We start from the raw sequence: 26,596 nt of genomic DNA on the forward strand, positions 1-26,596 counted from the left end.
AGACCTGTGGCAGGACGGCCTGTAGGCGAGGTCAGACCTGTGGCAGGACGGCCTGTAGGCGAGGTCAGAACTGTGGCAGGACGGCCTGTAGGCGAGGTCAGACCTGTGGCAGGACGGCCTGTAGGCGAGGTCAGACCTGTGGCAGGACGGCCTGTAGGCGAGGTCAGACCTGTGGCAGGACGGCCTGTAGGCGAGGTCAGGGAACAGTCCACACGCGCCGTTTCAAGGTAAACCAAATGTTGAGTGGTTTTATTTCTCCACAGCATAGCGCCTCTACATGTCTCCTGGGACATAGCGCCTCTACAGTGCTGAGGCGCGCTGAGGCTCAGGGAAAGCGGGTGCTTTCCCTGGCCTTAGACAGCGCGCCGTCAGGGGGCGGGCCGTGGGCGGGCCAGTGACGTCACGGAGCTGGTTTGCCCTCATTGGGCGAACTGCTCACGTGACCGGCAGATGCGATCCGGCGAGCACCAAATTTTCAAGAATCGGTGAGACACACGCTTCCGCAAGCGTGTGCGGAAGCGTGCGCGAGCCCCTGCTAAAGCAGCTCACATTGCGGCTGCAGGGGCTCAGATCCGAGCAGCAGCGTGCCTCAGCACGGGTCAGCGCATAAGCGCTGACTATGCCCGAGGCCCAAGGGGCTTTCCCTGCAGGAGCCACAAGCTACACATGAGTGGGGCCTATCTGGGACCTATGGGGATTCTCTTGCCTAGTCTGAGTGCCACTGACACTCAGACCCTCCCTTCCCCTTGTCTGCCCTGGCTCCAACTCCTTAACTCACTCCCTCACTAACTGACTACTTGACTAACTGCCCTAACTGTCTCACTGCCCTGTCAGGGCAAGCTCCCCTTACCACAAATGCAGCAGCCCTATTGGCTGCTGGTATTCCACCTGACTGCAGCCCCATGGGCTACTGGGGGTTGTAGTCCCCAACGGATCTATTCCCCTATTGTCTGCCGCTCCTAAGGTGCTCCTGTGCATGCGCAAGCTCTGTAATGGCTTCCGCAACTACTGGCACCTCTCTGCGCATGCGCTGTTTCTCACACACGTGTGGCTATAGATGGTGGTGCCCTATCCCTCCGTCCGCCGTGGGACTCCGGCGACCCGGTTGCCTTGTCTATCAGCCCGCAGCTCCTGCACATCTCACGGGGGTGCGCACACCCAATCTCAGGCACCCACGCACCGCTGCAACCTCCCCACCCCACTCCACACGAGGTAAGGGGAACCGGAGGAAAGCGAAGGGGGCTGAGGGGGAGCCTATAAGGAGACCTGGCCACATAAACATTTGGGCACACTGTCCCTTTAAGGCAAAACAAAACTCATAAAAAGAACACCTACTCCCTATAGGGAGATCTTGCTAAACATTCCAGGCCCTATCTATCGGGCTGGTTGGCTTTATCCAGTTCCCAACCCCTAAACATATACCACAATGGTTATGGAACAATATTCAAGTCCTTACTGTATCTTTGTTTGGGAATCTCTGACCCTATAGAGAGTTTGGCAATCCTTCTGGCTAGGCGCTTGCACAGGACAGCTCTGTGGTCTGAGTCAGGCACCTAGTACAAGCAGTAGCCGCCTTATCAAGCTGGTTGTCAGCTTACTTCCTGATTGCCCAAATATTCTTACTGGGTTAAACTTCTGACTTCACCCTGTCACAGTTACCAAAAGCAATGACATAAAAACTAAATTGCATCAATAATTTTGCTTTGCTTTATAACAGTTTAAGGCCATGTAGATCTTACATTTGCATTTTTGGAAGCTGAGGAGCAGATAAAGGAAATGTTTTGCCCACTCTCACAAGGAGTTGGATGTGGGATTCGAACATGCTTCACAGGCAGTGATGTTCTAATTTGACCACAACTTTTCCTATGGAAATTGTGTGGTAATGTTTAAAGGAGCAATCCAAGCTGGTGATTTTTTAACATAGGATTGCAGCAGGGGTCTCCAAAGGTGAGCCCATTCATTTCAGCTCCGGGGACCCCCTGCTTCCAGAGATACAGACCTCTAGAGGGGGTGCCGGTATTTCCTGCAAGTTTAAAGTTCCCGCGTCACGTGGACCAATAGGAAGCTGCACTGGATGACGTCACGGCTTCCTATTTGCCCGCAGGGCACAGGATCTTTGAAAAGCGGCTACCGGAACCCCCTAAGGAGGCAAGTATCTCTGGAAGCAGGTGGTCCTCAGAGCGGAAGCCTCGGAGACCCACTGTTTCAATCCTATGTTAAAAAAAATCGCCCCAAAAATTGTCCGCTTGAATTAGCGTTTTAAGCACAGGAGCAGAATGGGTATGAGGTGTAATAGGAACATAGTTCTTTGGTGTTGCAGCATAGCACCACTATCCAATGATATAACACTCACTGCTCTCTGCACTGTTAGCAAGGCCCACCCCCCTGTCAACAATCGGAAAGTCCACAAAGGAACCGGTCAAACTGGTTCCTCTCTCCAGATTGACATTTTCAGGCAGGGTGTGCAACCAAATCCCCGGGTTTTAGCTGAGTCTATGAGAGCAGACCAGGTCTGAAAGACGGACCCCCTTGATTTCTCTTAGCAATCTTTGATAAATCTGACCTTTGGAATTTGGGAAAGCTGGATGACATGGACAAACATTACAGGAGATATTTAGCACATAAACATCCCCCTTGTGAGCACAATCACACGTCTCACAGGTCCCCAACCCTGCCTTTCCCCATTATCTCTTAGCATACAGTGATTCCACAGCAGCCAGGGATTCTGGGAAATGACATGCAAATGAGAGGAGATATGTTCTCAGGCAAATAACAGCACCATGTTTATTAAGAAATGGAAACCAATTGGAAGTAACTGGAGTCTTTCCTTTGAGAAATATTTGGCGCTGGTTTTGGCGAGAATAAAAGAGGGTACGCGGAGAGAATAGGAGAAGATCTTGCTACAGTCTGTATTAAACTGGTGGTGCCAGGGGTATAAGGTAAACACGAAACAAATACTTGCCAAAGCAAATACAAAAAGCCCCTCGTGATGCAGCACTCGTGCTGGTTTTAGCCCCAATTCTGCAGCCCGGAGAATTGAGCAAATAATGAGTTTCTTACACAACGTGGTGCAAATCATTAATAGCCAAAAGAGTCTCTCCAACTTATGCGCGTCATCAGGGCCACCATTTGGGGGGGAGCACTAGGTCAACTGCTCTGGGCCAGGCGGTGAAGGGAGACCCAGCTGGCTAAACCCAGATGTTCACCCCGACAAGCCACCATCCGGAACTTTCTATATTGGGACCCATAAGCGCAACAGATCTCTACTCGGTCTCACCCCCCCCCCCCAATCCTACCCTTGCTTTAATAGGCTCTCAGTCACCATACCTATTCAACAGTGTCTTAGCACACCCCCTACCCCATCCCTGAGGCTCCCCAAACCACAAGCAGAAGTACAGGGGGTGAGATAGGGGCAAAGCACTGTGATAAATTGATACAAGGTCAAAATGCACTAGTTTTCCTTGACGCACATACCTTGCGCAGGGATTGTGAGGTTTCCCAGGCCCCAGGAGGTAAAATGGAAGCAAAACCAGTACAAAAAACCCCAAAATGGCCTCAGATTTATCAACGATAAAAAACAAATTGCATTCATTGGGTTGCCTTTTCTTTAATAAATCTGGTGCTGGTTTTTTCCCCGCCCTTGTTTTGCCCTGTGTGTGCACCTGGAAGATTTAAGTTTAAAAAAAACCCCCTGAAAACAGCAACTATGACTTCAGGCCAATGCAGCTTCAGTAACAATGTCATTTAATTCCAGTTTCCTCATATTTTGGTTCTCACTGGCGCGTGTTCGTTCTTTCTCAGGAACGTAACCCAAAACGCCATTTAAAAAAAAAAAAATAGTCATCGAATATCCGTATGCACTTAACCCCTTTGCTTCCATAGAGTCCATGTCACAGACAGACATCGGAAATAAGAGTGTCAAATTCTCCAAAGCATTTGGTTACCATGGAAACGTCAATCGGCAACATACTCGGCATCTGGTTTTATTTTTTTAAAGAGTGAAAATCCCCTAATGAAACGTGTGATGGCAGATACAATAGATATGTTCAAAAAAAGGTTGGACATCTCTTTAGAAAGGAAAGTATACAGGGATATACCTAATAAGTATACATGGGAAGGATGATGATCCAGGGAATAATCCGATTGCCAATTCTTGGAGCCAGAAAGGAATTTATTTTCCCCTTATGAGATATCATTGGATGATGTGACACTGGGGTTTGTGTTTGCCTTCCTCTGGATCAATAAGGAAGTATAGATATAGGATAAAGTATTTGTCGTCTAAATTTAGCATAGGTTGAACTTGATGGACGCATGTCTTTTTTCAACCTCATCTAATATGTAACTATGTAACTACAGTATGTAATTGACATTAGATTACTTCGGTTGGAGGTGGGGGCGACCCACCTATAACCTACCTGCTGTATATATTGAATCATAGCACCTACACTCATCGTGGTGCAAAAGTCACTCCATGTTCAGCCATAAATAAAGGTAGGATGAATCGCAGCCATTATTCTGCTAATGGCGCGTGTTTCTCACTCATACACACGAGGGGATGTGCGGAGAGCCTATAGAATGGGAGGCTCCCGTAATAAGCATTATCCTGTAGGGAAAGGCATGTCAGGGCATTGTGTAAGTGCTGTTAATACAAGGCAGTGAATACCTACTGTATGACAGTAAAATGACATGACCACACAGCCCTAAGGGGGGGAAATTTGTATTTTCCAGGACTGCTCCCTTTCTTTGTTAGGCTTCTGTTAATCATGGTGAGTAAAGAAGTGGCAAAAACCCTCCACCGTACAGCTTCACATTGCAAGGCCAGTAACCATCCTCGCACGGATGTGATCCAATCGGTGGAAAAAGCTGTCTGCAAGCTGTCTGTGAGTAGGTTACTGGCTCTGCACTTCTGTAATCCAGGCTGGGCTGAAAAAGCTGTGTAACACGGATGGCACAAGCTTATAGGGGTCCCATGTTAAAATGGGAAAGAAACAAAAAGTGACACCCTGTGAGCGCTCATTTGCATGTCATTACCCAGAATCCCTGGCTGCAGTGGAAGCATTGCACGCTACGAGATAATAGGGAAGGGCAGGGCTGCAGACCTGTCTGAGACATGTTACTGTGCTCACACGTGGGATCTGTATTTACTGATTCGGTTAAAGGAACATCAGCCTTTATTTCACCAGTTAACCTTTTCACTTCTGGACTGTCCACCAATTTCATAGGTTTCTGTTTTCGTGTCTGCCTGTGTGTTATTAGCTGTGTGTTATTAGCTGTGTGTTTTTAGCTGTGTGTTATTAGCTGTGTGTTATTAGCTGTGTGTTATTAGCTGTGTGTTATTAGCTGTGTGTTATTAGCTGTGTGTTATTAGCTGTGTGTTATAAGCTGTGTGTTATTAGCTGTGTGTTATTAGCTGTGTGTTATTAGCTGTGTGTTATTAGCTGTGTGTTTTTAGCTGTGTGTTATTAGCTGTGTGTTATAAGCTGTGTGTTATTAGCTGTGTGTTATTAGCTGTGTGTTATTAGCTGTGTGTTATAAGCTGTGTGTTATTAGCTGTGTGTTATTAGCTGTGTGTTATTAGCTGTGTGTTTTTAGCTGTGTGTTATTAGCTGTGTGTTATTAGCTGTGTGTTATAAGCTGTGTGTTATTAGCTGTGTGTTATTAGCTGTGTGTTATAGATATCGCAGATACACTAATAACAACTTTGTAACTAATACTATCTCGTTATGTGTTCATGCGAGATGCGTACATACCACAAATACTAAGGCCGTGATTATACCGAAAGTGGCTGGCGAGGCGCGCTGCGCAGCGCAAAAACAAACAGCAACAATAAAATGAAAGTGCACATACCGAGCGCGCCACGCGCCACGCGCCACGCCTGGAACTGCACGGCGCAGACAGGAGAGCAAACGCGAGAATTTGTTATCTTCATGCGACGGCAGCGTCACGTCAGCGGTTCAGCCAATGAGGGCAAACCGCTCACGGCCACGCCTCCGCCACGCCTCCCTGTCTCCTCTGCTTGTCTCCTGTCTGCAGTTTACATGCCGCTCGGCGGCATCGCAAGCATGACGTCACCGGATCAGGTTTTCAGGATAGCCCTGCTTCAGCACAGATGGCTCAATCAGTGGCTCAGTTGAAGACTGCACCACCTGTGCTGAAGCAGGGCTATCCTGCAAACCTGACCTGTTAGGGGGGTCTTGTGGACTGGAGTTGAGAACCCCTAGGTTACCAGGTTGTGGCTGTTACTAGTTATAGTAACAATTACCAGCCAGTTGTAGTGTTGTAATAGATCCTTGTAATTGTAACCAGTGGCCAATCTCGAGCAGGAAGTAATCAATGTGCCAGTTACATGTGAGCGGTTTACCACTAGCTAATTAGCACAGAACAAAGGGTAAGGCTGCGCGTATAGTGCCCGCGACGGCGACCAAAAACAAATGCATCGCCGCCGCATGCGCTTAAAGTGCGACGGCGACAATGCGACGGAGCGACTTCGCGTCGCGAATTTTTGTAGCTGGCAATATTTGATTTTTCAAGGGCTGTCGCCTCATGTGACAGCCCCTGAACCAATCAAATGCCAGTACGCCCACGCCGCCGCCGCCGCCGTCGCAAAGTGAAATGTAACTTTCGCTAGCAGCGACGGGTGACGTCACCCGACGCGTCGCCCGTCGCCCGTCGTGGGCACTATACGCAAGGCCTAAGTACATCTCATTAGCATAGATTTAACGTCATGTTATTGTTTTTTTTTAACATTGGATTGAAGCAGGGGTTCTTCAGAACTGAACCCCATTAATTTCAGCCCCGGAGACCCCCGGCTTCCAGAGATACGTAGGGGGCGCCGGTATCGCTCAACTCGGCTTGCAGGGATCACGGAATGGCCGCTTTTCAAAGCTCCCGCACCCTCCGGCCAATAGGAAGCCGTGACATCATCAGATGCAGCTTTCTATTGGCCCGCGATACCAGCACCCGGTACGGAGGTATCTCCTGAAGCAGGGGGTTCCCAGAGCTGAAATTAACGGGGTTCTGCCCCAGAGACTCCCTGCTTCAATCTTGTGTTAAAAACAAAAATATTTGCCTGCTTGGATTGCTCCTTTAAATCATACCAAACGGTGGGGTTACCCCATGCAGACCCTGTGACAGCCTTTTAATGTGGCGTCAAATTAGGCTGAGGCCACGTTAGGGGACTTAGCAGAGCTCTGGGGTCTGGACCTTTGCTGCTGAAGATCCTTCTGAGTTCTACGGAAGTTCTGCAAAGTTGGACAGTTACCAACCTCCTCCTTTGGTAAAGGTTAGTATGGGACTTTACGGATATCTCTTGTTCCAGAACAAGAGAGAGAGTCCAGACCAGGTGCCCAGTGAATATGGGCAGGGCGAGAGATGCAAATCAAAAGAGAAACTAACGCATGTATGCTAATGATATATATATATATATATATATATATATATATATATATATATATATATAGCCACATTATGACACTCCCTAACAAGTTTTCTCCCTTGGGTGTCTGCACACCCATGGGTGTAGATAAGTGACCCAAACAGAATTCATTTCCTCCTTTCACTTTGGTTATGAACTGGTATCTATTCATTGCTGAATAAACTTGCAAAGCAGTTACATTTATCCCCATACACCAAGTCAATCATCACCATTGCAAAGGAATTAAGCATTGCAATAAAGTTACATGTTCTGTTGATCCTAAAGTAGCCCTTAGTGTTAAACTCTATCTCTCCAACCCTACCATTTGGTTACATTTGACAACTGCACCCAACAAGGGGTTAAGTATCCTTCGCTGCAGCCCAGGGGAGAACACGCATACTGTATGAAGAAGGGCCTGTGTGTTGGTGTCTTCAGAGGAATGTGACGTGTGAGGTGGAAAACCGCACAGAAAAGTGTCAGTCACTTGTCACATGGATGACGTGTTCTTATTACCTTTGAAGGTTTTCAGCAGACTGCTAGATGGGACAGGCCAACTCTCACTTGGAGGCCTTTATGTTTGGCATAGGCTGTCTAAGTGATACAAAACCAGCACTTATCCATTGGAATGCCATTATTTGCTCCAAATCTCACTGGTTTTAGGCCTTGGAGGAAGACAACTCTGGTTTTCATGGTAGAAAAGGGTACGTTTACCAGTGGCATGAAATGCCCACCTGGCAGAGAAATAGTTAATGTGTATTAGTATATATGTTGCTGCTGTATACCTGGGGCTGTAGAATTGCTTATACTTATACATACATTATCGCTTAGAGAAAAGAGAGGAGTGTGTGTCTAATAGGGTGAACAATGCTTATTCATTGTATTACTTCAAACATTTTGCCCCGGCATGATACACTGATAAGTAGATGGGAATACACTGTATACAGAAACAATGCCATGAACAAGAAACAATGACCGTTCTGGGCAGGTTTGGATGTACAATACGTGTCCGAGGTCACAGTACGTTTCTGTGCCTAATAAATAACATTTGTTAATGTGCCTGTAAGGCTGGAAAAAGTCCCTTGTTTGTTTGTTTGAGGAAGATAGTGTGTGCTTCCCTTATTCCCTTCCTTTATAGTTTATTTCTCTGCAGGAGAGAGTGAAACACCTAGAACTCCAGTTCTCAAGGGCCACCAACAGGTCAGGATTTCAGGATATCCCTGCTTCAGCACAGATGGCTCAATCAGTCCCTGCGTCAGCAGAAGTGGCTCAGAGGCTCAGTCTTCGATTGAACCTCTGATTGAGCCACCTGTGCTGAAGCAGGGATATCCTGAAAACCTGACCTGTTGGTAGCCCTTGAGGACTGAGGTTGACCCACCCCTGACCTAGAAGCTTTGTAGTTTATTGGTAACTGTAGACCTTTGACCAGCTAAAGTTAAACATGAGAAAAGTCCCATGCAGGGGGCAGTGGGGTCTGTTTGATTAAAGTCAGCCCTCGATTGAGCAAAGAAAGAAAATCCAAGTTGAATGTATTTTTTTGTTAAATATGTTACTATTTACCATTACATCCTGGTTTTGCAGCCAGAAGACTTCGGAGGTTATTGATTAAGCTGTGATAGGACACGATAGATATTTGACTCATAGACCCTCATTAACCAGACATACCTTCTGTGCTTGTTGTATCATGTCCCTTATCACAGCCTTTATAGTGGGAGCGTTTTCCTTGGGTGGGTGGGTGTACACCAGCAAGCGACTCACACCTCTATAAAATCCCTTCTCTGGCCACCCGAGGTCCAGTGGTGGGATCTCCGTGTCAGACTGCTCGGGCCAGTACTCCAGCGAACCATTGGTCTCTTTGCTATGCTTGTTGTCCACACGCTTTGAGTTCTTTGGGCTTCTGGTCTCATACTTCTTCCAGCCAACCTTCAGCTCATTCAGCTCCTTTGTGGAGAGGAAGTCCTTCCGATTTTCTTCCTTGAGGAACTCTTTGTAGGACTGCACCCCGTCCTTCACCAGGACTTCCAGGGACCTCCTGTGGTCCTCACAGTAGTAGAATAGAAATTTGTCCTCTGTCACCCTGTCGTTGACATGATCGTCTCTGAGACACATGAGCTGGGAGACAGCCATGGTGCTGCCTCTGCCCTTTGCCTGATCTTTGTCACTGATTCACAGTTGAAAGCGGCAGGGAGGAAGGGTAAGGTGGGTGGGAGGAAGGGTAAGGTGGGTGGGAGCGCACCTGAGGTCACACCTCCACCTTATTGTTACCCAGCCCCCTGCTCTACCTGAAGCAGCCACCATACAGATGATTGCATCCTGCAAGGAAACCAGCAGTGATTCAGCTAAAAAGAAGAAGACCATTAAACAGCTTCACATGATCAATACAGAGAGATTTTCCCAGCCTGACACGTTGCTGCTTCTGTATCTCCTTTGTATCCATACATTCAAGGGTCCATTCATCAAAGGGCAATAGTGCCGATCAGGCCCTACTCCACAGAAACTCAGGCATCTTCCTGCCTTCTCAGGAGTAGCTCAGTGGTAATGTGGGCGTCTCACTAGGTCTCAGCACCAACATGAAATTGTAAGGCTGCGTCCCCGCGGGCGCTGACCGCGCTCATGCTTGAGAGCGCTGATGTCACCAACTCTCTAAGCATGAGTGCTGGGTGTGCTGTGTATTTTGCAAGCGCGTGCGGGAGGGGGGGGGGCATTGGGGGCATGTTGAGCACGCTTCAAACTCTCTTTTTTTTGTCTCCCGAAGCTTGGGAGAGCGTACGTGTCAGCGCTTGAGAGCGCACGCGCCGCATGAGCGGGGACGGGACAATTTAAATTGCACAAACTAAACTCGGCAAGCGCCGTGCGCTCAGCACGCTCAGCGCTAGCGTGGCCGCAGCCTAAGATGTACAGGGCAGAGAGACATTGTGGTTGCAAAATTCCATGTACAGCACTGCGTTCACTGTCAGAGCTAATTAAGAACAGATGTTATTATTACTTGCGGCTGCAAGCTAATCTTATACTATATTAGTGAAAGCACTGTATGCCTGCCTGCCTGCCTGGATGTCCGGTGTCCCTAGGGGAAATCTCATTGGTCCCTTGGGCCGCCCCCGCACACCTCTCATTGGCCTGAGGCGGAGTGACGGCCAAAGGACACACACACAGGGACACACACACACACACAGGGACACACACACAGGGACACACACACACACACACACAGGGACACACACACACACACACACACACACACAGGGACACACACTCTCCCCCGTCAGTTGGACCGCAGCTCACCTTCCACACCCCCCCCCTCCTCTCCCGGTGCCCCTCACTCTCTCCCCCCTCCCCACCTCACCCAAATCCCCACGCTCCGCAACATCCCCAGCCGCACCATCACCCTCACCGTGCGCCGCGGAGGAAGCGCGGCCCTGCTGCTCAGCAGCAAACTCCAGGCTCCTTCCCCCTCTCGGCGCAGCCCTCCTGCTCTCCCCATCACGTGCGCCGCTACCGTAGAGGGGAAGCGCGGCGCGGGACTCCCCATCACGTGCGCCGCTACCGGAGAGGGGAAGCGCGGGCCGGGCCTCCTGCTCTCCCCATCACGTGCGCCGCTACCGGAGAGGGGAAGCGCGGTGCGGGACTCCCCATCACGTGCGCCGCTACCGGAGAGGGGAAGCGCGGGCCCGGCCTCCTGCTCTCCCCATCACGTGCGCCGCTACCGGAGAGGGGAAGCGCGGGCCGGGCCTCCTGCTCTCCCCATCATGTGCGCCGCTACCGGAGAGGGGAAGCGCGGCGCGGGACTCCTGCCACTCTTGCCCCCCCCCCAGCTTCCCGAACTCACCTCCTGCCCCAGCCAGATGCCACGGGGTCAAGGTAAGTCACACACCGTCTCCCACCCACGCACTGTCACCCAGTCACCCACACACCCACCCAGTCACTTTCACCCACCCACTCAGTCACCCACCCACTCAGTCACCCACCCACTCAGTCACCCACTCACTCAGTCACCCACCCACTCACTCAGTCACACACCCACCAAGTCACCCACTCAGTCACCCACCCAGTCACCCACCCACCCAGTCACCCACCCAGTCACCCACTTTCACCCAGTCACCCACCCACTCAGTCACCCACCCATTCAGTCACCCAGTCACCCATTCAGTAAGTCACCCAGTCACCCACCCATTCAGTAAGTCAGTCACCCACTCACCCACCCACTCACTCACTCAGTCACCCACCCACTCAGTCACCCAGTCACCCACCCATTCAGTCAGTCAGTCACCCACTCACCCACCCAGTCAGTCACCCACTCACCCACCCAGTCAGCCACCCACTCACCCACCCAGTCAGTCACCCACTCACCCACCCAGTCAGTCACCCACTCACCCACCCAGTCAGTCACCCACCCACCCAGTCAGTCACTCACCCACCCAGTCAGTCTCCCACTCACCCACCCACCCACCGACCCAACTCACCCACCCAACCACCGACCCAAAGTCACCCACCGACCCAAAGTCACCCACCCACCGACCCAAAGTCAAACCGACCCAAAGTCACCCACCCACCGACCCAAAGTCACATACCCACCGACCCAAAGTCACACACCCACCGACCCAAAGTCAAACCGACCCAAAGTCACCCACCCACCGACCCAAAGTCACATACCCACCGACCCAAAGTCACACACCCACCGACCCAAAGTCAAACCGACCCAAAGTCACCCACCCACCGACCCAAAGTCACCCACCCACCGACCCAAAGTCAAACCGACCCAAAGTCACCCACCCACTCAGTCACCCACCCACTCAGTCAAGTGTCACCCACCCACCCAGTCACCCACACACTCAGTCAACTCAGTCACCCACCTAGCTGTCAAGGGGGGGGGGGGGAAGCCTAACCCTGTCGTACGCCCCCCCAAAATTACATCACGGGCAACGCCGGGTCTCTCAGCTAGTCTCCTATATAACACGCAGATTGTTAGCAGGGGAGGATTACACAACCTCAAACCTGGCTGAGATCTGTGACACTAAAGGAGAGGGAAAGGATTAGGAGCGAGATGTAGAATTTGATACTTCCCATTACAATGTGTGTTGTTTCACCTCGTGTCCTCCTACAAACCCTCACTGACACTGCTGCAAAGTACAGCCCCACACACAGATAAGGATAACATGCCTTTTCTAACACAATATTAATGTCAAAATGAAATCGACACCTCAGAGGCCCTGGGGGACACTGGGGGAGTGGTAAAGTTGGCCTCTCTTTACATTTCCCTATTTTAAAGACATTTGTGTTGAAGATACGTGATGGGAAGTCAGTGAGCAGAACTACACCCCCCCCCCAGCCCCCAGGTATAATCTGGCTACAGATTTGCATCAAAGATAAGACACTCGATTAACACGTTTTTGTTGTTAACAGCTGACACAGAGAACTAGTTATCACATGCCTGGATATCTGCATGACATTATAAGGTAGGGCCAGCCATATTTACAAATCCCCCATATACTGGATCAGTATAAGATAAGATGTCACATGCTCTATTATAAAAGATCACAAAACAGGGTCAAGCATGGAGACAGGATACCGGGGTTTAGGTGCTGACCCCCCTCTTCTGATCCCTGTGTTCCCAGCTGGTCAGATGGATTTTTTCCAAGAATGGTCAATGCCATCAGCAGCGGCTTAAAGCAGAGCAGGTGTGCTGGGTATTTCCATGTGTGAGTCATTGCCGATACAGACATTGGACCATTAGCCCGGCTCCCAGGACAACACCCACTTCCACTATTGAGCAAGACAAAAGTGTTGTTTGGGCAGATATATAATGCCCCATTTACATCTCATTACAAGGCAGGGATAGTGTTGAAATCGGACATTTGGTCGCACGAGTCTCGCTGCGGCCAAGTCTCCGTTGGCGTTAGGCCACAGAGCGACCCTCGACGCAGCCGCTTCACTAAGGTAAGTTAATTTAAGGGTTAATTTAGCGGTTAGGGTAAGGGGTAAAAGCTTTTTAGGGGTGTAGGGTAAGGGGTTTTAGGATTTAAAATTTTTAAGTTAGGGGGTAGCGTTCATATTAAGGGTTAAGATTAGAGGTGTTTTGGTTACGGGGTAAGGTTAGGGACGTACCGCAGTCGGCAGCGAGCGGTCACGGCCACAAGGTGATTAGTGGCTAAACGCCGGCGAAGATTTGGACGCAGCAAAACAGCAGCAACCAAATATTCTAGACTGGCTAAATATTAGGTGTCCCTCTGAAAGGAGCAGGCCCTTCAGGGCTCACCGTATACTAATGGCCGTGACATGTTTAAGGGGTGACATGTGATACCTATAAGTATGTTCAAATCATGTTTTAAGTTACTTTGTACACAACCTGGAAATCCGCCAGGTCCTGAGAGCACCCATGTCACTGTGTGTTTTACAAGAGTTTGCACAGGCAGTGCCCCCGTCTCTCCCCATCCCTTATCTTTAGCACTGTTATGGGTTAACGCATCCAGGTTGGTTGTTGGCTGTCAACGTGGGATTGTGCCTTTAGCTCAAGTTATAGAACTGGTTGATCTATTCTTCACTATAGATCACGGGCGGCCTTATAGAAGTATTACAAACATGCATGTGATTCTTTATTCTAAGGCAAGGTGAGTCAGTTGTATAATGATGACCGTAAACCAGGTCACCTGGTTACATGTCAAATGCTGAACGGTTCCAGGAAAGGCCTCAAAAGTTGTATCGAGATCAGCGTTTCTTAATCAGGGCGTGACGTCACCCAGGGGTGCCTCAAACTAACCTTAAGGATACCCTGTGGAATAAAACTAATTATGGCTGCCCATATTAACCCAAATGCTGCAATGTTTTTTGCATTTATGGATGCGGGTGAAAGATTTTGCATTACATGTAAAGTAACAGAAAACCTGAATTTTACAAATGACATTTGCACAGTCATCACGATAACACTGCAGTTTTAAGTGTGAAATGATATTTTAATTAACTTCTTTTCCGTTTTATTGAAATGTGACAATTGATAATCCTATTACTGGGGAACCCCATAATTTTATTTCAGTCGGGGTGCACCGTGGAAAAAAGTTTGAGAAACACTGCTCTAGAACAGAGGTTCCCAGAATAGTTACTCTGTGCTCCCCCTGCTAGAAAATATTAGTTCCCCTAATGAATAAATCTTATTTCCTCCTCATCAGACTGTCGCTAACACTGTGTGACCGATCCCAGGCAGTATAGTGTCCTGAGTGCGTGGGGGGAACACGCTTAATAATCCCCAAACTGCCCCGCAGTGTGTGCAGGCAGCATGGGCGGTTTAGCTGTCACTCACTGCGGGAGCTTCCAAAGTCACGTCCCACAATGCCTTGCTGCTGTGGATGCAAAGCATTGTGGAAATCTCCTGCTGTAATGGACAGCTATACCTCCCATGTTAAGGTGCTGTTTGGGGCCTTACTAAGTGTGCAGTCTGCATACAGCATTAGGAACCCCCTATACTGCCTGGGACCCACCATCACAGGTTTTATTTGGCGAACCCTTTGGAGACTCCTCACGCCCCGTGTTGGGGCTCGCTACTCTAGCTGATGAGGCAGATTAGGACTGTAAACCCAAAACACAGGAATAGAGAGAGTTGCTGAGGCTGTTTTCCTGCGTGTGTGATTATTGGGGTCATAATGCGCATCAGTGCATACAATATGTGCAGCGATCTACATAGAATCGGGCAAGGAGTCCCTGTCACCGAGAGCTCACAGTCTATGGTTTAGCAATGGAGAGTTTATTATACAAAACACTTCTTATTTGGCAGGCATCACGAGTTGAAAAATAACGCTAAAAACCCTTTGTGTCCTGGAACTAGATTCCACATTTCTATGTCTCCCTTTGCAGCTCATGGGATTCATATCTCCCTGGTTTAGCTGCCTGTTAATTTCCCTATACCAGCAGCTAGCTGCATGTGAAAAGGCAACATTATTGTTACATGTTGTTTACACAGCCCTAGTCAGTGTTGTTTACCTGCAATCTCCTATTCTCCTAGTTGAGAGTGGACTATTCCTACCCCCCGGTCCTTGCTGACAGTTAGTATAGTCTCACTTCCTTTCTAGTGTGACCCTTGCCCCTCACTTCCTTTTCACCCTGGACTCTGAGTGAGTACCTGCCTGCTATTTGCCCCAGCAAGGCCTTTCTGTTTTACACTGCGCTTACCTTGATACACTGCACTTCAGACAGAGAAGCACTCTCTACCCACACTACATCTGCAAGTACCCTTCTTCCTGTGATTTTCCCTCAATAAAACTAAGAAAGACAAAATGACTTGTTGTGCTTTGGAAGAGGGAAGGCATGAGTTAAGCTTACTGGAATTATTCATACATCATTCGTGACCCTGGTTCCAGGAAACTTTGAATTGCCGGAGGAACCACGACACAGCTCCTCTGTCATTACGGATTACGTGACCGACCGCATCACGACATCACCGAGGACGGGAAACAGAAGAGGTAGTCTCCATTTGCATTCCTGGTCCGGTCAGATCGTTTTCTGCGCTCCTCACCTAGGGAAAGCACTACAAGTGACATCACATGGCCCCTGGAATGTCAGACCTCATGACATCATCGCTACAGCATGGGGCACTCAAGTTGAAGGGACTGTCCCATCTTTACTGGATTTTGCATGAAGGAGGTGTAGGGTTACCAGGTGTTCAGTATGCAACCGGACTGTCCTGTATTTGGACACTGTCCAGTAAAAATGTATGTGTCCGGTATTACCTTTCGGGACATGTATGTGTCCGGTATTACCTCTCTGGACATAGTGACCTGACCGGCTTGGGAGGCCGCGGGATTTCCCCGAGCAGTGAGCGAGCAGGGCTGTTGCTAGGGGGCTGGGCAGCTTCCACCATCCTGAGTGGCTGCATTATCCAGCAGCAGCCAAATGATAGGGGAGCCCCTGCTACTGCCTCAGACAGGTAATAGATGAACGGTGCTTTGGGTATATGCACAATAGAGGGTGAAGTAGAGATAGAACCCAAATACAGCACTCAGGTTCACGCTCTGTATGTTAAGTGAATGATTTAAAACATAACTTTATTGTATCACATATATAAAATAATGGGTGTTAAAAACTGACGGCCTGAAGGAAAAGTGACCTTCAATACTAGAACCATATAGGTTTAGAGGCTAGAGTGTAGGTGTGTTCTGTGAATTACAGATAGCACATTAAGCAAAAATCCTTATGAGGATCTGTCCAATCTATACTCACTGGCTCTAAGGAGAGTACTAATGGCCGCAAGCGCCTAAAGTGAACCAAGTAGGGCTGGATAATTATTGTGTGCTCAGGGACTATCAGGTAAGTCGCTACCGGTCACTCATATTGCTATTAAGGTCAATGAGGAGTTAAGACTCCAGTCAGTAATTATAGTGACCTTTTAGGTAGGTGCGGTGCTTGGTCTGGTTGACCTATGGTGCCCTGCTATAGTGTAGAGTGATAGTGAGGTTCTGACCCCTAATAACCTCAGTAGTGGTGTACACAGGTTAATTGCACTGTGTGCAGACTAATGCAGGGAAGAGCACACTGACGCATATAACTGTGGGTAGCAACCAAAAAAAACAGTATGTTTAATCAGAATACATGAGCTGGTGCACAATAAAAATCAGAGGCGATAATCGGAAAGCGTGGAGAGAGGTGTGTGTATGGAGCGCACCTTGTGCGCGTCGCACCTTTCACCATTGTGTCCAGCATTTTTGGAGAAGCCACCAGGCAACCCTAGACATGGTGGTCAGTGTCGGAAGGACTGTGATCTCCTGTTCCCTGGTCTTCAAGAATGAAGGGGTTAAGAGAAATCCCTTCTTCAGGGAGCTTGTGCAGTGCCAGGAACGCAGAACTTGAACCTGTGGGTAGGCCTGTTTGTTTAAAGAAATGGCCCCAAAGCCCTGGCCAGTCCTGTCCAGTTTGGGAAGAGCGGCTGCGGTGGATCTTTAAACCAACACCACGTTATATTAGGACGCTTTTGCCATTTACAATTCAAAATGTTCTCAGGGTAACCCAAACTTTATTGCCCTAACACAGGGGTGCGCAAAGTGGGGGGCACGCCAGATTTTCTCGGGGGGGGGGGGGCATGACAGTTACAGAGTCCCCGCACTCTTCCCCAAGCATTGCAATTACATGCCGGGGAAGGTGCGAGGCCTCTAAATCTCTCTGACCTGGTCTAAGTTGCCTCTTCAAATGGCAACTCATTGCCATGACGTTATATGACGCCACGAAGCTCAGAACTGGTAAGGGAAGGGGGGCGTGAGCAGGAGGGAGAGCTGACAGGGGGGGGGCGCAAACAGAAAAGTTTGCGCCCCCTGCCCTAACATCCAGATGAGGCATTAAACAGGGTATTACAATCCAGAGCTGTATTCTCAGATTCTGCTACAATGGAGTCATGTTAACCTCTTCACTGCCAAAGGAACCTGCAACGCATTGCTTTGGGGCTAAAGGGATTAACCATGGAGCTCTAAAAACCTAGCGGTGCCAGTAATACATTAGAAAGAACAAAAAGAGATACCGGCGCCTAATGAGTCCAAATAGTGGAATCCTGGATATCCAGTAGAGATAGCTCAAGTCCCAAGATGATCAACAGTCTCTTAGTCGTTAGATGATCAGATAGGGCTTCGTTCATAGGAAGTGGGACATTGAATGAAAAAAGAGATATTTAGTGCAACACAGCTTAAACAAATTACACAGACATAGATTGGCAAACTGGTTGACAATAGGACAAGACAGACAGACACAAAAAGACAGATAAACACAAAGCAAAGCTAATGATAAAAATAAGTTTAATATAACTAAGTAAAAATGTTGAACAAAATCTGGAACGCCGCTCCAGTTGGTTAAAACCTGAATAACACTCACAGGACGGCAGATGGTTAATGGCAGTGAACTGGTGTGGACAGTTCTCCACGTGTAGAGGGTCCGCAGAGTGCCCTGGAAGCCGTGCGGTCCTTCTGTATCTCCTGGTTGGCAAGAACCGGAAAGGGCGTCTCCGTCGTGTGCCGAAACCGGTAGTGACGTCACCAGATGTGGCGTCAAGGCCTGGCAAATCTCCAACGAAGCCAAAGGAAACGGTGATCCGTGCCTCAATGTCCCTCTATCACTAAGCCACAGACCTCAGCACTTGTACTGCTTATCCAAAAAGGTGTCCAAACTCAATAAAATGGCCCTACGCGTTTCGTGTGTCTTAAACACACTTCCTCAGGGGATAAAGGTGATGGCAGTGATGCCTGGTATAAATACCCTCAGCTTTGCTCCGATTGGTCTGTCAATCAAGGCAGTCTTAAGGATATACCAATTAGCAAATAAAATCACTGACATTTGATTCAGCTTTGCATTACATAAAACAATAATGACCTAACACAACATTTAACATAAAAAAACAACAGATAAAAATAGGTGCTACTTAGCACTATAGTATGTACCAGTAATATTTGGCAAACAACAATTAGATGATCTATTGTCCTCTACTCAAAGATGGTAAAGAGGAAAGGAAAAGAAACGTCCACATAATATCACAGGAATGCTCCTAACTCAAAGTCTATGTTTAACCCTCTAGGGGATAGTGTTTTGAGCTCATATATCCAGTATGCCTCACGCATACTGGATCTTTGTAATCTATCACCACCTCTTACACTAGCAGGAATAGTCTCAATAGCTTGACATTTAAGACCGCTAGGGTTTTTATCATGGTGTGTGCGGAAATGGTGGGATACGCTATGAGTTATCAGTCCCCTTTTGATATTGTATATGTGTTCATATACTCTCCTTTGATATGTTCTTCCGGTCCTTCCCACATATTGCAGGCCACAAGGACATTGGAGTAAGTATATGACATAACACATATGACAATTAATATGTGACTTGATGGGATATTCCCTCTTTGTAACGTTTGATTTAAATCCTTTTGCATTATTACTGTATGTGCATGCCGTACACTTTGAACATTTAAAAAAACCTTTATCTGCCTTAACACTGTTTTCTTTTAAGTAAATAAGTGGACAGCTAGGGGCTATTCTAGATTTTAAATTTGACGCCCTAGTAAATATAATTTGTGGTTTCATTGGGAGAATTCTAGCTAGGGTATTGTCCCTTAGGAGAATTGGCCAATGTTTATTGATTATTTTGTTGATCTTTGGTGCCATTCCATTATATTGTGTAATGAATGGAACCTTATCAGAGAAATTATTTTTTGGATCTTTTTTCTTATATATAAGAAGATCTTCTCTCCTTAGGTGAGTGACCTGTTCTATAACTCCATCCAAAAGATGCTCAGGGTAATTTCTACTGAGGAACTCGCACTTCAGTTCCTCGGCCTGAGACGCAAAGTCCCTAATATCAGAGCAGTTCCGTCTCAGGCGGAGGAACTGGCCCCTTGGAATATTTTTTATCCACAATGGATCGTGTGAACTATCAGCTCTCAAATAGGTGTTAGCCTGCACTAGCTTGAAGTATGTTTTTGTATGAAGAGTGTGAGTGACATAAATATGTAAATCTAAAAAATCAATGTGCTCTGTGCTATAATTAAAAGTGAACTGTAAATTTTTATCATTATTGTTTAAATAAGAAAAAAAGGTTTGTAATTTTGTGTCGCCGCCGGACCAGATGAATATTACGTCATCTATATAACGTTTCCAGAGCACCAGTTCTGCCCCATATGGACAGTTGTTCCAAATGGAGTCTTCTTCCCAACTGTCCATAAAAATATTCGCATAACTTGGGGCAAACCTGGTGCCCATTGCAGTTCCACACACCTGATTATAAAATTGTGAGTTGAAAGTAAAATAATTATGTGTCAAAATAAAACGGATACTGTCAACCAAAAATTGCTTTTTAGCAGATGTCAAAAGGGATGCTGACTCCAATTTTTGAGATATCGCCCTGCAACCCAATTCATGGTCTATGATCGTATAGAGTGACTTTACGTCTGCTGTTACCAATATATAATTGGGCTGCCACCTCAATTCCTGTAAAATTTGGAGGATGTGGGTCGTATCTCTTAAGTAGGATTTACTACATACTACATAAGGCTGTAAATGATAATCAATAAATTGAGATAAATTAGCGGATAAAGATGAAATTCCAGAAATAATAGGTCTACCCGGTGGTGTTGTGAGGTGTTTGTGTATTTTGGGTATAAAATAAAATAAAGGTGTACGTGGGTGAGGTATAAATAAATATGCTGCCTCTTCCTCAGTAATAGCTTTACTTTTCAAGCCAGTGTCAAGCAGAGCTTCTAGATCCTTTTTGTGTTGATCCAAGGGATCACTACCGAGGGGGAGGTAAGTGGTTCTGTCGTCCAATAACCTATTGGACTCCGCTAGATAGTAAGATCTATCCATCACCACTATACCTCCCCCCTTGTCAGCAGGTTTTATCACTAACAATTCATTTGTCTCAAGTTTCTGCAAGGCCTCTTTTTCCTTTAAGTTCAAATTGTCGTCTTTGATTTTATATGATTGACTGGAATCTTCCAGATCCTTAGTGACCATATCGACAAATGAACTTACTAAATGTCCCTGAGCAAATTTGGGATAAAATTTAGATTTTCTTTTGAAGCTATTCGATGGTGGTGTGTCAGTTTTCACCTCTTGATTAGCACCAATCTGACTGGAGATGGCGTCCCTAATAAAATACTTCTTCAGGGCCAATTTCCTAGCGAATTTATGGACGTCTATGTACAGTACAGGTTAAAACTATTAGGACCACACACCGGGGCAAAAGTAAGTCCCTTACCTAGGACACGTTTCTCCAAGTTGGTCAAAGTGTGCTGACTAATGTTAAATACATTAGATTCTTGTTTGTTCCTATTTAATCTAGTTCTACCAATAGAAAGAGAAATAGATAGACCAGTGGAATTATTAGTTTTGTCCTGAAACTGTGTGGAAATGTCCCAGATCTTGTTTTGCAGCCAAGAGCCGCTGAGTAGAGATATTTCATTGTGCCCATTCGCCACTGGTCAAAGAAAGGTCCTAGTTTGGCGCAGGCAAGGCGGAGACTTTCTGGAATTTTGATGGTCATCTACAATAATAATAATAAAAAAATAAATAGCTATGCAAATGTCTTAGGGCAAAGGGGGGCAGGAAGGTATTGCACTGCACAGTCCTTTTGATTATTAAATGACTGCAAATATTTGCAACGTGAACCAGGATTAATCTGCACTGGGACAGTACAGTAATCAAGACATAGTCAGCAGTCGATAAGCTTAGTGTACACCAGAAAGCCTTCTGTGATAGGAGATCTCATTTGAGCCTTTTTAACCTTGGTAGTATATACTGTAGTTACACTAACTGCGAGAGCGACTTTCCTCACTGGTCTCTTCTTCACATGTACAGAGCTTTTCTTTCTTTCCCTCAAACATTTTTATTAGGCATTAGTAAATTTTACAGACATTGCAGTACAAATATAGCCTAATATAATAAGAAGTTTTTCAGGTTGGAAAGAGACCATTGTAGGTATCCGCTCGAGGAGGGAACGGGCCTCCAGGACCACTGCTGTGTCCAAACATCTAGATAGAGAGGAACAAGATTGGAAGAGAAGGTTAGAGGGGGAGAGGGGGTGGGTGGTGGGGTGGGGGGGGAGACCCCCTTCCCCAGGCCGCCGGTCCTCCTTCGTTCCTTTCTAGGGTCCCACCTTTGCTGGTTTTGCTGAGTGGGGTGTAATTTGAACAGGGTCAATGCGTCAGCCAAGGTTCCCATATTTGATAGAAATCCTCTGTTGAGCGTTTAAGAAAGGCCGTTAGCCTTTCCATAAGCATGACCTCGTTTAGTCTTTTCCTTACACTTTGTTTTGTGGGGGGAGACACCTTCTTCCAGGAGGACGCCACTGAGCATCTCGCTGCTGTCAGAATGAAGGAGATTAATTTCCTTACTGGGCGATCAATTTCCTCTATTGGTCTGCCCAGTAAGTAGGTCAATGGATCTATGGTAATTGTGAGGCCTGTGACCTCCTCTATTAAAGGTACAGAGCTTTTCTAACCGCACGGGTCTCTTATTCCCGTGTACAGAGCTTTCTAAACCTCACAGGCCTCTTCTTCAGGTAATCAACAAATCTACACTTCCCCAGGTCAAATACAGCTACTGGAATTTGGAACTACTTGTTGGTTCAGTAAAAGGTATCACAACCTCCAGCAATCCTAAACAGAGAGAGGGGGGTGGACACAGAACACAGCACTTCATAGCGATTACTTTTCTCTTGTAAGCACCAGCATATTTGCATGAAGATTTTACTTTGTTAATATAAGGGGAAGTTCCATGCAGGACGCATTGACACAAATTAATAAGGCAGAAGAACAGGTTTGTCCAAGGGAAACTGGTGCCAGGAAAAGCTCTCAATTTCTCCCAATAGCTGATACCAACTCACGCATAGTAAGGGGAATACCCACTAAAATATACATATCATTTGTTGACGTCAGGGTAATTTCATGGTGTGACAGGTATGGGAGTTAGTAATTGCCTCCTAATCTGGCATTGTAGCATTTGACTTTCCACCTGCTACCCAGAGTCTCCTCATAGGTCTATCTTTCCATTCAGCGATGGCTGATCAGATCAGCTGCTTTCATAACAATACAGACCTCACTGGGAAATCCACAGCTGTTACATAGTACAGTATACTGTGTGATACTCCTGCTAATGTTTGTGTATCAACTGTTGAGCCTATTACCATCCGTGGCTTTGCTCATTATAATGAGAGTGATACCAGAGGCATTCTAGGATCTCCTCAAGTGTGGACTTTTGATCCATATATGAATGCTGAGCCTTCATTGCCCACAGCTATATATTAACCCACAGCTCATTCAGCCCACACTGTGGTATTGCTAAACACCTATTAAGGTTTATTAAACAATCGTGGTTTACAGCCGTACCACTATATCCTACCATTATAGTTTTTAATTACCGTTCTGATCTATATACCGTGAACTTGTTTTCATTGTAATTAGTAAACGCTATGTTTTAGTCTGTGGTGTGCAACAAGTGAATTCTTTAGAAGAGCATACGTTTTATGCACTTCACCTTATTTATTCACTAATTCCCTGTTATGCACCCACATTGATCACTTCCATATATATTATACACCCTGGTCAATTAGGTGCTGAATCCTTAAATCATCAACTACCCCCCCACCCCAATAAATAAAGGGGAGAATTAGACTTACTAATACATGTGGGAAATGTGTTAGCTTCAGTTATAACAGCTTTATTATAGGGGCCGTCTCCCCCCTCCCCCCCATTTGTGTTTACATAGATGGGAAGTTGGGGGTCTCTAGAGACTAACCGGATTAATCTGGGCTCCAGGGATGGCCTGGCTCCTGAGCATAACGAGAAACCACCATTTTGTTTCTCCTGGTGTGGATGATACCAGCGCTACCATTACTGGTATCTTGGAAACCAAGGGGTACTCAGAGCTCACATTTTGAACATGTGTTATTATTTTTCTATTACAGGGTTAAAGCAGAGAGTCTCCAGAGCTGAACCCCATTAATTTCAGCTCCGGGGACCCCCTGCTTCCTGAGATACCTCCTGTAGGGGGTGCTGGCGGCTGGGCTTGCTGGAGTTAAAACTGTAAGGGGCTCATTCTAGTAGCTTCGATAAAATCACTGCCAAATCGAAAGGTTTGTCATGACCCTCGCTCACGGTGTGACATGTGTCACGAAGAGTCAGAAAGCATTACCGCAAGTCACAAACTGTGAGGGGGTAGGTAGTTGGGTGTCCCTTCATTGCCAGTGGGGAGCACTGCACACTTGCAATCAATGGGTGTATTGGCTAGTATTGTGTTTAATGTTTAAAGGGGGGTAGAGGGGATGGGTGAAGGTGGTATTTGGCCCCTGGTGGGTTCGGGAGGGGTTAACCCCTTCATTACCTCTGCGGCTGTAATTGCGAAGGTAATGAAGGATTTACCTCCTCCAGTAACCCTCACCATGGGCATAAATACCCACCACGGGCCAAATAGTTCCTTCACCCACCCCCTCTACCCCCAATAAACCGGCACTGGTATTTAACCCCTTCATTGGCTTAGCCGCTAGGGTAATGAAGCTGCCTGTAAATGTATTTTTATTGCATTGGATTGAAGCAGGGGGTCTCCGGAGCTGGTATTAATGCGGGGCAGCTCCGGAGACCCCCGGCTTCAATCCGATGCAGCAAACAAATTTTTTCCCCTCTAAGTCCTACCGCAAATCGCATCCCGCCACCCTTGAAGTGGCGAGATGAGAACCGCGAATAGCTCGCTAGGTGAGATTGTCCGAGCTACTAGAATAGATCGATTTTAAGAAATGCGAGTTTGAGCAATTTTTGTACTTCCACTCGGTTTAACTGAGCCACAGCGCGACCGCTCGGGAGAAGCAATTGTCGCGTAATTGTGGCATGCTATCTAAGCTTTCTGAATAGCTACATACAGTATGTCAAATCATTCGAGAAGTGCTAAAAATGCTTGATGAGTTAGTTATCGAAGTTATTAGAAAATGCCCCAAAAGCTCCCATGTCACACGGGCCAATAGGAAGCCACACCTGATGACATCACGTCTTCCTATTGGCCGGAGGGTGAGGGAACGTTGAAACTCCGACATAATGTGAACCTTGCTAGGCAAGCGTAGCGGCTACCGGCGGAGGTTTGTATCTCCGGAACCGCGGGGAACCCGGAGCTGAAATTAATGGGGTTCAGCTCCGGAGACTGCCTGCTTCCAAACCTATGTAAAAAAAAATTATAAAAAGAAAAAGCGCTGTGATTGCCGCTGTGATGCACTTCAGCTCTTTGGACCCCTCACTTCTCATCTATGTAGAAAAAAGAGATGGGAAAGGGCAAAAAAATCAAGCAGGGGGGGGGGCTGCTCCTTTTACTCTTTCACTTATTTATGCTTTCTCTGTAGAACACTCAAGACTCCGTATACACCAAGCGCCTTCCCTCCCACCTTCAAGAGAAACCTGAACGCCTGTAAGGATTCTGCTTGATCCGTGCCGGGTTTTCACTTCGGTCCGGGTTTTCTGTCTCTCCTGCCCTTTCTGCTCTCTGTGGCCATTTTGGGTACTGGCAGCCTGCTTTATAAGGCTGCAATTACCATAGGGAGTCGCCCAGCAAAGTTCTGTGTGTTTGCAGCTCCTGTTAGTTACATTAAGAGAACATGGTTATACAGTCAATTCCCAGGCATTTCATGGATAGATAAAGTAGCAACATTGGGTGCAGGGGATAAAGGGGCTGGTGAGTTTCAGATTGAAATAGAGCAGCTTAACATCACCAACATCAGTGACCGGCAGCAAACGGCTCACACCCTTTAGCTGCCCTTCGCCTGCGCCAACCTTAGCCGTATCCTCTTGCTTGTTTTTAATTCCTGTTGCTGACCCCGGACTGTGACCTCAACCTCGCTGCCCTCCGCCTGCCCTGACCTCCGCCTGCCCTGACCTCCGCTTGCCTCCTCGACTTTGCACCTCTGCCGCCAGCCCTGACCTCTGCCTGTCCCCTGGACTTTGCACCTTTGCTGCCAGCCCTGACCTCTGCCTGTCCCCTGGACTTTGCACCTTTGCCGCCAGCCCTGACCTCTGCCTGTCCCCTGGACTTTGCACCTTTGCCGCCAGCCCTGACCTCTGCCTGTCCCCTGGACTTTGCACCTCTGCCGCCAGCCCTGACTCCTGCTTCCATACCGACTACGGATACTCTCAGGCCTCGTTCAGGGTGCCAGAGGCAGGAGTTGGATGGAGGGTGTTCGGGACGGCGGGCGGCAGTCTGCTGGGCTATGTGTGTTCATCCCCAGCAGACTGTTTCAGGAGTTGAGGAGGCGGGGAGGGGGCTACAGACGGCAGGTTAGGGATCCAAGTTGCTGTCTTGAAATCATTCTCAAGAATGATTTCATTGGCTGCCGAGGTCCCAGTGACGCTGCTGCAGCTTCAAAAAACGAATTTTTTGTTTATTGAAACTGTAGCCAGCGTCAACTCCGGGCTTCGGAGACAGGGCAGCTGCCACCCTGACAACCACAGTTCACTTTAAATACATTGTATCCCACGGCCGCACGCACGTCAGCACGCCCTCCCTCCCTCCGAAGCCTGCACCCTGAACGAGGCCTTACAGGACTCTGTCCCTGGGTTGTGGTCGGTTTATTTGTAGCCCTACGTCAGCCCTGCGGGTCCGCCTCCTGATTTGGGATGAGCATTGTCACAAAGCCCATCTCTTAAATGAAGAATCCCAATAGCCTGGACTCCTGGCTACTGTCCCACAGTCCCTC

General features: G+C 47.6%; 1 protein-coding gene across 1 annotated transcript in view; it reads right to left on the bottom strand.

The window, feature by feature from the left end:
- FAM83F (family with sequence similarity 83 member F) overlaps window positions 1-9,610 on the bottom strand; it is a 33,574-nt gene extending 23,964 nt beyond the window's left edge. The window contains exon 1 of the mRNA XM_075573737.1: window positions 9,077-9,610. Coding sequence (XP_075429852.1) covers window positions 9,077-9,538 — 462 coding nt within the window. The 5' untranslated portion in view covers window positions 9,539-9,610. The remainder of the gene's footprint in view (window positions 1-9,076) is intronic.
- Window positions 9,611-26,596: the final 16,986 nt, after the last annotated feature.

The sequence above is a fragment of the Ascaphus truei genome, chromosome 17, assembly GCF_040206685.1.
Source record: "Ascaphus truei isolate aAscTru1 chromosome 17, aAscTru1.hap1, whole genome shotgun sequence".
Classification (NCBI taxonomy): Eukaryota; Metazoa; Chordata; class Amphibia; order Anura; family Ascaphidae; genus Ascaphus; species Ascaphus truei.